Source organism: Gymnogyps californianus, chromosome 1, assembly GCF_018139145.2.
Source record: "Gymnogyps californianus isolate 813 chromosome 1, ASM1813914v2, whole genome shotgun sequence".
Lineage (NCBI taxonomy): Eukaryota > Metazoa > Chordata > Aves > Accipitriformes > Cathartidae > Gymnogyps > Gymnogyps californianus.
The window spans coordinates 1273496-1290637 of record NC_059471.1 but is presented as its reverse complement, the minus strand read 5'-3'; the positions used below and the strand labels follow the sequence as shown (position 1 = coordinate 1290637).

Genomic DNA, 17142 nt, shown 5'->3' with positions numbered 1-17142 from the left:
AGCGCTTCCTCAGATCCCTCCTCTGTTTTTCTTTAATTAGATAAAGGCCAGGCAGCCCTGGAGCGGGAAACGCGGAGGGTTGGGTTTTTTTTTTTTTTTCCGAGCAGGCTCTGGCCTGTGGGAAGGAGGGTTATAAATCAGCTCAGCTGTCTCCTGAACAAGGGACGGGGATTTTTCATCCCTAGGAGCAGCGTTTCTAGCCCCTTCCCAGGGCACACGCAGTTGCTGGTTCAGAGGCACCTTGTCCGACAGGAGCCCAGTGCATCAATAGTTTTACCCCAGAGTATCTGACGGCGCAACTTCTTCAGCTTCTCATCCCACCTGGAAAACAAGGATATAGCTCCCTCCGTCTGAAAAAAGGCTTTCAGGGAGCCCGAGCAAAGAAACAGTGTAAAACATGCTACTTAGCAGAGAATATTAAATGAACAAACACCCTCTCCCACAGCCTCTGCTGAAGCATCACTCTTTGGAGGGTGTAAACGTGGTTGGAAGGGAGCTGCAGGGGGAAGAGGAGAGGAAATCCCTAGGCGATTTCTGTGCTCCAGGACGAGGTTTTGGACCCTGAACACCATCAATACCAAGTCTTGAGCCGACTGCGAGGCAGGAGATGTGCTCCTTGCTCCGTGAGCCGGTGCCTGGCTCCAAGCTGCAGGGAGCTGCCGCCGCCTCCCAGACATTTCGCCCCCCACCAGCCGCCGGGTGCCAAATGGGTGACATCTGCCCACGGCAGCAAGAGGGAACCTTCTCCCTTTAACCAGCAGCTCGGGGACCCAGCCCCATTCCTCGCTCCCACGCAGCGCCTGGGGACGCTCCAGCCTCGCCAAGGGGGCATCCAGGGACCTGAGGCCCCCCTGGGGCTGGCAGCCCATGAAGCACAGGAGCGGGGAGTATTAGATCATGATTTTTTGGAAGTCTGAAGTTCGCCTATGTCCTGCTTCTTCAGACATTAAGTCATTTTCCTGAGGAAGTCGCATATGACGTTGATCTGGTTACAGAGGGAGTCGGGGTGGAGCGGCGAGCTCCAGCGAGGCCATGGTAGAGGTGAGGTGCAAGAGCACTAGGACACCATGTCCTGTCAACATTTGCCGTAGAAATAAGACTCAAGGGGTCAATTCAATACAGATCCTGATAGTTTGAGATGTTCTCACTCACATTTCAGATGCCCTAAGATGCTCAGTTTAATGCTTCCAGCCCTGGTTTCGATGGTTTCACCAGTGATATTCTTCCACGCCGTCAAATGTCACAGCAACCACTGGAAACCAGGATGTAGCACATCTTTTAATAAACAGCAAGGACAAAAGAAAAAATCTTTATTTAGTGGGTTTTGTTACTTATTACTTTTCAAATTACACCCTCAATTCTACCAAGAAAAACCAGAAACACTACGGCAGTACTTTTTTTGAACAGTTAAGGTTTCTTTCATAAAAGTCAGAACAAGGTGGTTCATTCTTTCCCCACGGACCTCTGCTGCCCGCATCACTCCAACACACCACGAGAGCATGAAACCTGTTTCAGCTTGTGCAGCAGGCTCTGCGTCTGGAGGCCAGTTCTGCCTTCCCTCACCCATCTTCCCATTATTTTTCCTATAAAAGTCTCCAATTCAGAAAGCCCAGAGTTTAAGTTCTTAACAATTCTGAGGAGCTACGTGGGGAGGGTGCTGAGCTATGAGCAGCAATCCACGCAGCGAGCAGCTGAATCCACCCAGCCAGGACGCAAGGACGGGCACAAACCCAGAGACGTTGCTGGTTTTAAGTAGATCCTCTCGCATCTGCTGGAGGGCGCAAGCTGCCTAGGGTGACGCGACTTCAATCGCGTCAACTGTTGGTCACTATTAGGTGCGTGTTCAGATTTCTCGAGTCACCAACCTGATCTCCTGGTCGGAACGACTGTGTAAATACACTCAGTCGGCCCTTTTCTTCCGCCCACAGGTCGGAATACTTTCAGCTGGGTGCCTGAAGACATTTCTTCCTTGGTTCACACTCTTCAGACTTTATCTACCTTTCTGCCAACCACAAACACTTTATAAACCAATATGTACATACATATCCATACATATGTTGGCCTAACACCACTCAGGAACAACCACTGATGACATCAGTTGCCCATTTGGGAGCCCTCACCAGGCCAAGTTTCAGAAGTGCTCAGCACCCATCCTCTGGAAAATCTGGCCTTTTACATATATCTATCAAATTTAGCACCGGAAAACCAGAAGGCATCCAAAACGACGACTCATTTCTGATTAACGGGACTGCAGTGCTTTATTCATCTCCAATAACTGGTTCCTCAGGACCATTTGCTGTGACACACTTCCTTCAGCAGGCAGATGACGCGATGTCCTAGAAAACAACTCTTCTGTTGTCTGGTTTACGCCTGTAAAAAAAAACTTCAGGCAAACCCAAACCTACAAAACCAAAAAGCAGCGTGCAATTCTTCACAGACAACGACAGCAGGTACCTGACTGGTGTTATCAGAAGTGCCCTCTCATCACCCTTCCCTTTGACTCATTAACTTTCAAGGTTAAAGATAAGGTTGCGTTCCCATTAACAGCGAAGCCTTCCCCCAATTACACTGGAGCCAATTGTGTGGGAAGCCTCAAAGATGTTTTTGCAAAGACAGAGCACCAACAGCGTCCTGGTCTATAATTAGGCATCTGAGCAATTTACAGAGGATATGTTCAAGGAAGAAAAGAGTAAGAGAATTTTATATGCACTGCTTTGACCAAAAAAAGATTATGAAAAGCAGAGCAAAAACTATTTACCAGTCTTAGGGGGAAAATTAAGTTCATTTCATTCAGTTAAAGCTGAAGCAGATGTTCAATATTTGTGTGTACGCCTGAAGACCTGCTACATTACAGCTTCTAACCAACATGAACATTTAGATCCATCTGGAGAGCTGGGGGTGTAAAAACAGGGGAAAAAAGAAATGCCACAACTCAACTCCTATTTTAGTCCCTCTACCACTTGTGGAACAGGACTTCAGCACTGAACAGGTGAAAGGCCATAGTAAAAAAATAAAATTTCATGTGAATAGATTAACAGTCTTTCAAGAGTTCCTCTAGATTTTGCTTCTAGCTGGTGTGTCCCATACTGCTTAGTAAAGACGATTGAAATTATTGCAGTAACAAATAAAACTGTTCTCCGATACAAAATCTAGTCCAGATGGCTTACTTACACAGTAAGCAAGATATCTAACGTAACTGAAGATTGCATGTTGTTCTCCTCCAACGCAACAGCTTTCAGAGAGCCACACAAAAAGAGCAAGACTCCCAAGCTGTCAAGAGGACCGGGAGAAAGACCCAGTTCATTTCTTCTGAAGAAACCCCATGATGGAGACCTGTTTGTTGGCTCTGTTGGCAGCAGCTGCCCCTTTCTTCAGGTTCTTCCTTTCTTCCTTTGGTTCTTTCTTCATAGGCAGCACAGGCTGTTTCTGTGCAGCTGGTGGCTTGGACTTGGTGAAGTCATCCTCGCTATCTGTACAGGATTCACTCTCGTAAACCTTCTCTGTCACTGGTTAAAAGAAAAGAAGAACAGATAATGATGCTTAAGCCTGTGTACCAAAGAGCAGAGACCTCCCCACTGCAGCCTTCCCGCTGCATTTCTGGAAATGAGCATTTTGGGTTCAAGGAGTACATGCCAGACACAGGAATTAAGTCCGTTGCTCAAGGTTATGCAGTAGATGCAGATGACTGGACTGGCTTTCCATAGACTGAGTCAAATTGCCTCCCCTCTTTCTTAAGGGTAAGATGGCAGGTTAACGACTCGGGAGCTTTAATGTCATCCAGCTCTTTCAAAATGGCTTGGTGTCACCACACACATTCATTCGCAGACCATATGCACGCTTTAAACAGCAGCAGCCCGAGGCTCCCCACTGGGAAGGGCCCTCAAGAGGACAGTTCCCTTTCCAAACCTATTCAAGTGTTGCCCTCTTCTAGAAACAAGGCCCAACTGTGCTGAAGACCTCCACAGCTAAAACAGTTCTCTACCAGGGACTGGCCTGCAGCCATCAATTCGTCTTGCACAGGCTGACAAGCAGCTATCAGAAAGTGATGAATCTGAACAAGATCAGAATCCATCGTTTAGCACTAGAAGATGGGACATCTATTTTATCGTTAAAAACCCCATCATTCTGACTTAGTCTGATTCCTGCAGGGGCCAAAGCAATCAGATTGTCCTGAAATCCACACAAGACAATCCAGAGACAGACCCAGCCTTCCCTCACCAGCACCATGCACATCAGACGGTCAGGGAAGAGTGAAGCAAACGTAGCACGTCTCAGAGATGAGAGAAGGAGCACAAAACCTTGGGGACAGCTTCTTTCTACACAGGTGGGCACGCAGGGCAAATATAAAGAAATCCCTTAAAAAAATAAAACCAAACCCATGACTGAAATCAAGGACTATGACTGAATGGGATTGCCAGCTCACTGCTGTCAGCGTCCGGTGATGGAAAGCTAAGGGATATAAAACAACGCTCACGGAAATTAAACTGGAGTCAGCTCCACTGATGTAAGCTATCGTTAGGTATTAGTAAATGTTGTTGTATCAGCTTTCCCAGCAGTGCTCTGGTATTCTTCTAGTAAACCATTTTTCTTTAGCAACTGTATTCTTTTAAACAGATGTCCTAACTTCCCTTCTTCTGGGAAATTGGCTTTCACTTGTATTAATGCATCAAATTAAATAAGGTTTTCTATGTAACCAGAGTCCAGGAAGAGGAATGGTATGAAATCCTGCTCCGCAGTGCTAGAGGATGCTCAAACAGAGACTGTAAACCCAAGCTAACCTCCCTTCAGAGGCAACTGGCTTTTCAGCGAGCAGCTTTAACAGACCACTGGCCACTTACTGAGCTTTAAAAAGTTATCACGTTGTCACCCGTCAGTAATTGTTGGTAACTCCAGAAGCATGCACTTAACCCCCTCCAATTGCAAAATAACACAGCTTAGATCAACTTTCTTTTACTGAGATCTCAGATGAACTTAAAAATTCTGTATTTGCAGCAGCTACGGGCACACAGATAGATAGTTACTGATGCTCAGCTCACAGCCAGACTCGCTAAATCACAGTAATGCAAATTATGTGAGCTCTAACTTAAACCAGTGCGGTAAGATGAATTTACCTACAAAGTACACACATATATTCCAATATACAAGTCCATGTGCGTCCCTTCAAGCTTTAGAAAGTGCAAGGTAGAAATGCGCTAGCTTAAACCTCAGTAATTCCCCTTTCCTATAGACTAAGGGCAGGCACTCACTCGACTGAGTCCCAGTTGATGCATGGTAACATGCCTTGTGCTTAACTCCACAGATACTTTAATTGCTCAATTTCCCTCAGGGCTAATCCCTAAATTAGTTTTGCTTTTTGACACCAATTCCTTGCTATTGCAGCTATTGTGAAAACAATCATTTAACATCATGGAGAAATATGAAGTACAGCCTAATCCTCATGTTAGGATTTAACATCTCTTAAAACCTAGTCCTTGTTTCAAAAAAAAAAAAAAAAAAAAAGACAGCAGGAAGAGGGGAAAAAAGCCCCTATATTTCAAAGAATAACAACAATTTACATTAGCCCGGGAGATCTGCAAGTTATTTAGACTTTAAATGATTAGGCCTGTGCATGGAAAGGGTGGAGAGACAGTGGACAATAACCAGACAGCAAGTTCTGCGCAACGGACTGGCAGGTTTTTAAAACGGAAAGCAGCATCTTCTCCCTACCCAGTTCGTCAGTATCCCAGCTCCATCCCTCCCTCCTTCCTAGAGGATCTGTCTCCCAAAAGGCACAACAGGGGCTTGCCTTTCCCTTTTCATAAAATGGTAGTGGATATGAACTGTAAAACCAAAGGTCTGGATGTCACAAGAGGCTATTAAACCCTTTGGGGGTGGGGAGAAGAGAAAGAAAGGCAATCTTCCCAGCCCTGGTACGTTTGGAAAAGGCTAAACAGAAAGAGAAGAACACTCTTTGCTGGAAGCTGAACCCGGAACAGTCATTACTGCGAGCTCTGGACACAGACCTTGTTCAACTCAACTCCCTAGCTAATGCTTCTTTGTTCCATTTTCCTTCCAAGTGTTTTAATGGTTCTATCTGGGATGGGAGAGCAAAACACCCCATAACGCAACTAGCCAAAGCAGTTAATAACTTTGTGCAAGTCCAATTCTTTGACAATAATCCAGTACTTAAGATTTCAGTTACTAGCATAGCCAGTTGCTGAGTGCTAGCTTTATATTTCTTTAAAGGAGACACAAAGTTAATAGGAAACATAAGATACAACTATACAGGCAGGTGCAAACAGACACAAGCTGACTCAGGTCCAGGCAGCTCCAAAGCCGGGCCAAGCAAGCCTGTATCTATCCACCCTTACGCACAATGACAAACCTGTACAACAGCAACAGACCTTCTCCTAGAACTGGCTGAGCTCCCTTGACTTCTACTCAGATCAGCAAGGCTGGACAACGTTAAGCATCCCGTACAATTGAGCTGACAACAGCGCTACAAAACACACACACATTCCACCCTCTTAAATTTTTAAAACCTTTAAAAAAGAAAAAAAGAAAAAGATTCTGAACTCCTGCAGCTCTACTTCAATGTCAGGACATAGAGAACGAAACAAGTACAGCGGTGTTACGTAGTTTTCTCCAGGTCACAGGAGGAAGCAGTGGCCAGTCAGGCTGGAATTCAAAGCCTCTGGCTCTAGGTACTTCTGTAGAGACTCTCTTCCCTCCTGAAAGCAGGGCCGTCCTTATCAGAAACCCTCTCAAGAACTTAAGCCTCAACTTATTCCTTGTTTATCTGGGATATTTAAAGCTTATATTAACATATAATATCAAGCTCTGCCGCACAGCTCTGGATTTATCCCCAAAAGAAAAAAAAAAAACAAAAAACAACCAAACCCAACCCCAAACCAAACTTCTCTCACCCAGAATTTATCCCAAAACCCAGACCTCTCTCTGCACCATTGTTAAAAGTTTGTATCTTTGGAGAGGAGAGCAAATGAAGGAGGTGCTCACGCTGGCAGGAGGGAAGGGAGAAGAACTGAAAGAAAAGCTGTGAATAACCAAAAAAGAATAAGGATTCAGCCACAGCTCCATGACTTCCTACCCAGGCCTTCACCAAAAGGGCAGTTATCTCAATCTGGGAGCACGAGGTTGAAGGGGAATAACAAAGCGATTTTGTGAATCTCTTTCAAAGCCTGGGAGAGGCCGGCCTGTAAAATCTTCAACACATCTTCAATAAAGTTAGTTCCACTGAGGTGTCTTACCCATGCAGCCTTCTTCTTCATCAATAAACATTTTGGATTTCAGCACACGCTTCCGTTTCCTCTTCCTCCCTCCAGCTGAAACCTAAAGGACATTGTAGTATTGTGAGAAATCAAGAGTTAAGGCCCCATGCACGTACACAGGTCATAAAAGCATCAGCCCCAGGAGTGAAATCTAGTCTCTCTGATGAAGCTGAGCATGATTTGATAACTAATTCTGTCCCTTACCAGGATACCCTAGTCTCATTTTTGCTAATGCCACAATTCTCCCCATCCTACCGGGACAAATTTCAGAGAGACAAAAAAATACAACTTCAATGAGACAGCAAGCTTTCCCGTCTGCCAGCACAGCGGGCACATTCCTCTTCTGAGGCATGTGACATTTTGAAATGTGTTTAGTTATGCGAGAAGGTAGCATTGTGAAGGGTTGTCCCGTCATACCTCCGAAGAACAAGGAAATAACAAGGTGTGCAAGACATCAGAACTCCTGCTGTGACAAACAGCTGCACTTTCAGTAAAACTACACGTATTTTCTCAGCTCAGAGGTTAACTTCTTGCCAATCGCAGCCCACCTCCCTTACGCAGCAGCTTCCCTGTGATACAAGGTTGAATACCAAGAGTCTCTGGTTTCATTTCTGGCCCTGCCCTGACTCCTGAGGCCAAGATTCAGAGGGAAGAGCATGCAAATACGAGCCACAACTCATAGAACCATTATGAGGGAAAAAGAGAAGAAGACAGAAAACTGTGCTACGCCAGCAGAAAAGCTAGAGTTTAAATAATAGTCTAGAAAATGAATGAACTAGTGAACATGGCGGATTCTTTCAAGCAGGATGACGCGATGGACTTGACAGGCAAACAGGACCTCTCCCTTAGCATCTGAAACGTGGCTGGGCAATCCCCATCGAGTCAGATAAAACCAGAAGTTAATCACCCTAATATGCTCTTACCTCTGTGGATGCAGGCTCCAGTTCACTTTTCAGAGCAGGTACAGGAGGTGGAGATGGAGCTTTTTCTTCCTCAGGTGTGGGAGACAGTGGGACATCTGCTAAGAAGATGAACATCTCGATAGTACACGGGTCTAATGCCCCCTTGCAGCTACCCTTTTGTCTCAGATCATTTCATTTAACTCTGAGCAATTGCTTGTAACCTGTATTTAGATCAAGGTTTACAAGTTCTCACTCAGATTTGTTTAATTCAAGTCAGGACAAATCGTCCGAAGCGGTTGGTCTCCAGCCAGATGGCTCACCCTGTGCTAAGGTGCTGTGTGCTGCAGTTCCCAAAGGAAGGAGGGTGGAGGGTGGGATAGGATGGGAGAAGTGCATTTGGGATTTTTGGTACGCCAGAATCAGTTCCACCAAATGAAACTTTAAAAAGAGGCACAGAAACTGGCATGTTTTAGCCTTATATTTCACTTGCTCATTAAAAAGAGGAACTGTAATTTGTTTAGAAATTGAAAGAGTCAGGGTTTAAGACTACATATTCCCAAAATGCTGGATGACCTTAGTTTCTCTACCTCTTCCCCATTGGTAAAAAGTCATTGCTTCACAGGTGGTGCTCCACATCCCAAACAATCCATCCTACTAGCTTGGGACTACCTTAATCCAAGAATTAAGTGCAATATACTATTATCCATCCTAAAAGATTGTTAAGGGACACCCCAACCTTTCATTTGAAAAGCAAACAAAAAAAACCCCAAACCACCCCCAAAAACTAAGCCCATTCTCCCATCTGCCGTCATCTATGCTCTCCTCCGAGTGCAAGGACAGAGAGAGTGGAATCCTTTCAATGCCAAAACTGACTGAAATAGTCAAGGTCACCTTCACAAATTTGTTCAGAGCAAAACCAGCTCTGGAGTCTCTACCAGCGATGTCAAACAGGGCCTTAGCAAGACTAGCAGGGCTTACAGACAAACAAGAAAGCCAGGGTCACTCTTCTGGTGGGGCTGGCAGAGCGACAGAGCCGTGACGGTGAAGAAAAATCAGTGCAGGTCAAGAGGGGAAGGAGCAGCACCTTGCACCACGCAGCAGGCACCGTGACTAATTTAAATGGCTTTACGGAATCTTCTCCAAATCCAAGTGAGAAACGCTGCCCTGCAAGTCCTCAAATGTGGGGGAGAGCTAGGAATGTGAGGGAAGAAACTCTTCATCTGACCTATTGCTTAATAATAACAATGATGCCGCTGGACGGGAGGACAGAGTGCCTGCTCGGCTTCTCCTCCCAGCTCTGCTGGCTGTAGCGCTGCATTCATGCTGTCGTTGTAACACAAATTCTGGATCTGTAGCTGTCCCAACCAATTAGGTCAGTGTTAAGAGTTATGACTGTGCCAGGCATACGGCCAACTGACCTTCATAGGTTAAGAAGGGCTCAAGTGAAACAGTGGTTGGCTGCCAAGGCTAAATAATAAATTACATTCTTCATACAAGGACTCAGCCTCCTAACTACTTCAGTAAGCGAGGCACAGAAATGCAAACAGAGTGGGATAACATGACTCGGTATTTCACCTTGCTCCAAAGAGCTGGGTCTGGCAGCTGTGCAAAGATAAAACCAAACAACGGATCTGCTCTAAGGTGCTAACTGCTGGGGCAGCCGGGACCGCAGCCGAGGAGCTGCAGGGAACTCAAAATTCTCAATATTTATCATAGTCTCACAGCAACTGCAGGCTGAAGCACCCATATACTGCACAGCACCAAACCTGCTTCACAGGCTACCCAGGCTGGCTGCATCAATTTAAAAATATTTTTAAGAGAGCATAGGCTAAGAGGGCTGAAAACCAGCCTGGTGAAAAACCGCCACCTCCGCCGTGCTCGAGCAGAGGCTGCTGAAGGTATTTTCAGCGTGTCAACTTCACTGTGCTTGCTTGGGGGAAATTTGGGCTTTTTTTCAGCCTCCTTCAAACAAGTTCCCCCAGCTTTTGGCAGGCAGAAGGCACCTTCTCCCCACGTCAGAGTGTTTCGGACTACCATCAAGCTGCGTCTCTATTACTTTATTATCCTCTTCTAGCCAACACAGCCCTCTGACATGTGATAACTCCTGAGTCAACCTCTAGCTGCTGCCCACAGTTTACTCAACAGCAACAGCTGCATGAAATGGATACAAGTTGGGCAATTGCATGTACCAAAGATGTAAATCCTGGCTTTGTTCGGTTTGCTCTGACCCTGCCTGGAAAAACTGTGAGAAGCTTTAGTGCTTCTGCTGCGGCTCTCCGAAACCGATAGTTTGTAGGTTACAGTGCCACTGAAATCACCCTCCAAAGTGGCTGTAAAACACTTGTCAACACTGCGAAATGCTGCCTGTGTTGGTATAGCTGAAGCTGCCAAAACCTCCTGTCCTCTGTAGACACACTTGTGTAGTTTATTCTGGCACTGGAAGCAAAACAACCTGCAGTGACTAAGGCACCCTCATACCAATATAACTTTTTAATGAAAAATCATTTAAATGGAGAGGATTGTGCCTTATGCCCTCTCTGTATTTTCAACTTGGTACAATGTGCTGACACTCGTGTAAGAAGAGCTTATTTTGGGCTAATTTCAGTACATTAAGAGCAGACTAATATAGAACAACGCAAAAGACTTGCCCTGACATAAAAGCGCCCATACAGTGCTTCGCATCAGTCGTACGGACCTAGTTTCAAACCCACAAAACGTCGCTAAGTCTGCCTGAAAAAGGGCAGTGGTTTTACTAGCAGTTACACAGGTGGAGGCCTGTCTGAACGCCACTCAATCACAGCAATGGCTGCGGGCAAGCGTCCCCTTTTATCTGCAGCTGCACCCGCAGGAAAGGTTAGCACCCCTGCCTGAGGCCGTACCTCCTCGAGCTGTGCGGAGCAGCCTGTGCAAGCACCTCCTCGTTTGCTTCGAGCGGAGGTCAGCCAGGTTAGCGTGGCACGTTAGCATAAGCAGCAGCTAGACTGTTAGCCTTTGATATCTGCTCTGGTGGTGCAGCTTCCCATATTGCATTTTGCATATTTAAAACTTACCCCTCGATCATCTGCGGGTGAATTATGCAGGTGGTGGATGAACCATGCCCTGTCTGGCAGTGATTTCCAAATGCTGTGCAGCATATGGTGCCTTCCTCCCTGCTCCCACAGGGATGCAGCGTGGAACAATGTCACTCCAGGCCCCATTTTGCTCACTGATGCTGCCGATTAAAATTGCCCTTGGTCTCTGGAGAAACCTGTTTCCAACCTTTCCAAGGGTAAACGCTCTCAAAGTCCAGCTGCTGTACTTTTTTTTTTTTTTTTTAATTATTTGTTTCATCCAACTTACATTCTTATACTTGAATACAGAATGTAATATTGCCTACATTACCAGTTTGCATTCAGTATGAATATTTCAAAGAATTTAAATCTATCTTCTTTCATCCGGTTGCATTTAGAAGGGCAAGCAGCAGAACCAAAAGGCTGAATGCAGACCTCATCAGGGCAGTTTAGATAGCTGTTAGCTTAAAAAGAAGAGAGAAGCTCTCTCGATTCTCATCTTTCCCTTCTGAGAGAGGGAATAGTACTAAGCTAATCTGAGTAATATACAAATCTGTATACACACACTATAATTTGCATAAATTTACAATTCTAATACAGAACACAAAGCCGGTTCTCGAGATAACGGACAGAACAAAGAGGACTACGATGCAGGAGGAGCAACAGCAGTGACAAGAAAATTCTCCAAACAAAGTCAAACTTTCTGCATACATCTCCAGCAGGTTAAATGGGAGTAAACCAAAAACCAACCCTCCCTAACAGACGAGTAGGTAGGTAGCCTTACTTGTACTGTTTTAAATGTCTAAAGCTACTGAGAATGAGGTTAATAAGACAACTGGGCTCCCAACCTGACCGGAGGACCAGACCCATGGTTTCTAACTGTAAATCCAGTTAACTCACACTTAAGAGCACAAATGAAACATGGCACAACAACTAAACAGACCTGCTGCATGCACTGAGGTAGGAGTATACACACAGACTCTGGACCACACCTTGGAATAAATGAAAGCAGAACGCACCACATTCAAAGGCATTAACTATTCAGCTCATGCTAAGGTAATACAGGTATTCAACAAGAGACCAGAGCGCTCTAATATTCAAAACTAAAAGTGGATATGCAGCAAGCAGGAGTTTGCAGTACTCTCTATAGAAAGTGCTCCTCAATTTAGGACAGTCTTATGGCACTGCTTTTAGTCTCAGGAGATTAAAAGAGCTCTAACAGAAATAGATAAGGAAAACAGACTGTGCAGTCACCTCTCGGCTTGCTGTGTGCTCAGAGCACTGTCGTGAACACAGGAGGCTGGGGGGTCCCCAACTCACAGCAGCACAAGGAAGACTGAACCAACAAGCCTTCATGTTTCAAAGAGCAGCCTCTCCGCACAGCCTTACCGTGCGCCTGAAAGACAGGGCTCATTTCTACCTGCTCTCGCTAGCAGAGAACGGATGAGCTGAGAGATTCCAGCCCAGCAAGGGGCACTTCAAGTGGCTAAACTGGCTGATTTCAATCTTCCCTCTTCAGAGCTAAACGCAGCTTGTCAGTAGGCTGAGTGATGAGTAAATGGAAAGATCAGAAAATAGCCTACAAACATTTAAAGAAATAAATACCAAAGAGTGTGGGCATATATATTTTTTTTTATGGCCAAACAAGGAGCTGCACACAGGAATGTGAGGAAATTAAGGCTGATCATGAAGAACAGCTTCCTGAGAGATTTATCATCCTGTGGAATAGTCTGAGTAGAAGTGATGGATGCCTGATGACAGAGATCACTTGAAATTATGCTGGCCAGAAGAGAAACCATGAAAATAGGCCTAAGGTGACATGGAGACTGCTAAGATATCCAACAGTATTTGCCTCTAACTTGTATTAGAGATTCTCGTAATTTCGTGGTTGTTTCTGATGTGCTAGCCACACTAAATAAGCAAACAGCTTCAGCTCTCCTGCTGGAGTCCACCTCCTCGCTAATACAACCTATTTACCGTTTTACCTTCTTTTACTGGAGCTGTACACCAAACTGGTGGTTTCAATTATTTGTCCATAATGATCCCCGAATTCTTTTCCTGATCAGCTTGTTGGATGACTGTTCCATCTAGCACATACTGCCTAGCTCAATCCCAACTTGTTTTCCAGTTATCTATATTGAACGGCATTTGTCACCTCAATTATCCAAATTCTTTGGAATTTGGCCCTGCTGTTCCTCATTATAAGCCCGAATCTTGCGATGTTCTGGGCACCCTACTCCTATCAAAGCCAACAGCCACCGAGGAGACGCAGAGTCGCATCGGATATGGCTCAACTCTTTTGCCTCCAGTTTCTCTATTATCTTTTTTTTTTTTTTTTTTTTTTTGAAGTCTTGCTTCCAATGCTGTCTTCCAAACCATTTCTATAAACAGACAGAATAAAGATACTAAAAATGACCCTGGGAGGGCGGAGGTCACTTTGTGAGTGTTTACTCACCAGATAAACTGGTTACGACCAGTCCTACGATTCTGGAAGGCGTGGTATCTTTCACAAGAGATTTGAGAACCTCCTTCCCACACGTCAGTGTGACTGGCAGCACACTTGGTGAGGAGACAGCCAGATCTGAGCTAAGCTAAAACAAAGACTGAATGACTGAGGCATCTCAACTGTATGCCCAAGTGCTTGCAGCACAAGATAAACAGAAAGCTCAAGCCACAGCCATTTGCACGGTCTTTAGTCCTCTAAACTATTCCCTCAATCGTTGACCAGCAGCCTTGGATAGTAATATTGTCGAAATCAGGCCCCTGACCTACATGCCTCGTTGTTTACATATCTTTTTACCTTCCTCGTCACTGCTGTCAGACTGAAGTTGTTTGATTCGTTTCCTCTTTTTCTTTAGGTTTTCGGGATCTCCTCCTTCCTCATTATCCGACTTGTCCACCCTCTTCATTTTACTGCCACAAAAAGAAAAGGAAAAAAAGGAACGAACACGTGTTATCCCTTGAGTGTGCATGAAAGCATCACGCATGTTCAGATGAGCACATTCCTGATAGAAGTGCTGCTAGCAAGGAAATTGAATACCTCTGTACCTCTTAAACATGAGCATCACATACGCTGAAGTATACTCACCTATACAATCAGGCATAGGTGCATGAGCATTTTCAAGCCTCTCATCCTTACCCACATCCAGTTCTCCAAAACAAGGAGGATTTCTTTAGCCCCTCTGCAGTTCAACGTTTTGCTCAGTACCTCACCTAGCTTGGCCACAGCAACCTGGCAAGAGCGCATTTCTGATCTTGTCTCTATAGCTCAGGCTCCCAAACACTAATGTCCCCAACAGCATTGCTCAGAAGCTCTTTTGACAGACTGCTTGCCACTGACTGACTATGAGGTAGTGTCTCAGAATCCTGGAGCCATTTTTAAAGACTACTGGAAAAATAAAATAGCTTCTTTCTTTTTAATGTTGGCGAGACGTGTCAGACTAACAAGCCTGGAGGCTAAAGGCCCACGTAGCCTCATAGAGCTGGTACAGCCCAAGTGGCCTTCCCAATACCACACTGCCAACATGCAGTTTCCAGGCCCTTGGCTTTTTGAGTAAGATTATCAATAAGACGACCAGTTAGCACTAACTGCGATGGTGGGCTGGGCGGTGTGCTTACCTATTTAGTTAGAAACAGATTGAGACCACCAATTAATTACTCATAGGCCACCAGAGAGCCATCAGACTGTAATGATTTTTTGTCTCTGTCAGTTTGGGTTGGATTAAACACAAAGGGCTGAACTTAAAATTTACTTGGAGTCTCAGCCCAAAGTAAACCAGCGGCATTGAAAGCAGCAGTACATTAGCTATGGAAATCAACAAGCAGAACTTTGTGTGCTGGAAGCTGTGTACATATAAGCTTGGGAATATACTACCTTCCGTGCAGTACAGGTGCTCCTGCCAGCCCCCACAGATCGCCTGCGGGGTCTATACTAAGTCTGCTCACAGCGTGAGGTTGTCTCATGGAAAGCCACCCCCTCCCACTGAAGACTACCTGGCCTGTGTCCCTTCCCATTTGCAATGGCACAAATGGCCCTGAGGCATCTACAGCACTAAATGGAAAAGAAATATTAGGAAAGAATTCTAAGAGAGATAATTTTAGCCAAGTTTAATGCAATTTAGTAGCTGGAAACAGGAGGCGAGCCAGCATTGTATGACCAGCCAGCTCCATGCAGGTCATCAACAAGGGGGTTAACAGATTAGAGGGACCCTGAATGGCACGGCCCACCTTTTTTTGTCCTTTTGTTGAATTCTAGCAGACTCTGTTTTCTTCCCAGGTTTCTCTACTACAGTATTAGGGGATGACTCTGGTTCTGCTACAGGAACCGAAGGCTTGACTACTTCTTTCTCCTCCTTGGGCTGCTCAGGCACAGAGTTCACTTTGAGTTTATCTATGAATAAACCATTAAAAAAGAACAAACACTGGGCATTCAGTATGAATGACAACTTACAAAGGAGTTGGCTAAACAAAACACTGTGCACCAAGAATACAGAAAACACTACAGATGATATATAAAAGCATTAAGGGATCTAGATTGACCAAGCTGTGTCATACGTGAAAAAAGAGCACGCTTAAATTTCTAGCTGATTTACCAGTTTGGTTCTGTTCCTGATGGCACAGCCCAAGCACACTGCAAGCCGAGTGTGCTGCAGCAGTTAAACTCTACAGAAGAGGGCCAGGAGGCAGTGGCAGAAGCCCTGACAGTCACCAGGACCTAAGGCATCGCAGAAGGGTTGGGAGCCCCTCTTCTAGACAGCCCCCTCGGCATAACACCACATCCACCTTTATAGTCAGTTGATCCCTTCTAAATTAGAGTTTTAGTCAAGCACAAAAGTGCCCAGAAACAGGAGAATCAGGACTGATGAAGAGCAACAAGGTTTAACCCCAGCCGGCAACTGAGCACCATACAGCCGCTCGCTCACTGCCCCTGAGGTGGGATGGGGGAGAGAATCAGAAGAGTAAAAGTGAGAAAACTCGTGGGTTGAGATACAGACAGTTTCATAGGTAAAGCAAAAGCCACGCACACAAGCAAAGCAAAACAAGGAATTCCTTCACTCCTTCCCATCGGCAGGCAGGTGTTCAGCCATCTCCAGGAAAGCAGGGCTCCATCACGCGTAACCATTACTTGGGAAGACAAATGCCATCACTCCGAACGTCCCCCCCTTCCTTCTTCTTCCCCCAGCTCTATATGCTGAGCATGATGTCCTATGGTATGGAATATCCGTTGGGTCAGTTGGGGTCAGCTGTCCCGCCTGTGTCCCCTCCCAGCTTCTTGTGCACCCCCAGCCTCCTTGCTGGTGGGATCGGGTGAGGAGCAGCAAAGGCCTTGACTCTATGTAAGCACTGCTCAGCAATAACGAAAACATCCCTGAATTATCAACACTGTTTTCAGCACAAATCCAAAACATAGCCCCATATTAGCTACTATGAAGAAAATTAACTCTATCCCAGCCAAAACCAGGACACACCCCAAGCACAAGATGCCCCAGCGAAGAAAAAGTATTCAACAACGAGATTAACTACATTGTCAATAGGAACAGAGGCTGCCGACAGGGCTAAGACTTCATGCCAACACCTTTCTGACACTGCTTGGAAAACAGGCTGGCTGCTTCCTTGAGCAAGGCAAAATATCTCACACATAAGAACGTGAGTGACAGCTCTCTTATTTATGATCAATAGCAGAAAGCCGAAGGACCCGATTATTGTTAACTCAGGACTTTCTGGCAATGGTGAAATCTTTGAAGCCAGGAGAGACGTACAACACGTAGAGAATAAATCTTACTCCTGGAATCACACTATCTCTTCTATACACATAATAATTTCCAGTTCTGCTCAGTTTGCTCCTTCCCTGCAGCCACCTCACAGGTTTCCTTGAAGTGCTCCCTGACAGGACTCAGCAGAGAAGTGAACCCCACTGGAAAT

The 17142-nt window shown here is 45.5% G+C and overlaps 1 protein-coding gene across 1 annotated transcript in view; it reads right to left on the bottom strand.

The window, feature by feature from the left end:
* Positions 1-1297: 1297 nt before the first annotated feature.
* POLD3 (DNA polymerase delta 3, accessory subunit) overlaps positions 1298-17142 on the bottom strand; it is a 30825-nt gene continuing 14980 nt past the window's right edge. The window contains exons 8-12 of the mRNA XM_050915116.1: positions 15448-15610; positions 14021-14133; positions 8192-8286; positions 7248-7329; positions 1298-3506 (exon numbers count right to left, since the gene is read on the bottom strand). Coding sequence (XP_050771073.1) covers positions 3301-3506; positions 7248-7329; positions 8192-8286; positions 14021-14133; positions 15448-15610 — 659 coding nt within the window. The 3' untranslated portion in view covers positions 1298-3300. The remainder of the gene's footprint in view (positions 3507-7247; positions 7330-8191; positions 8287-14020; positions 14134-15447; positions 15611-17142) is intronic.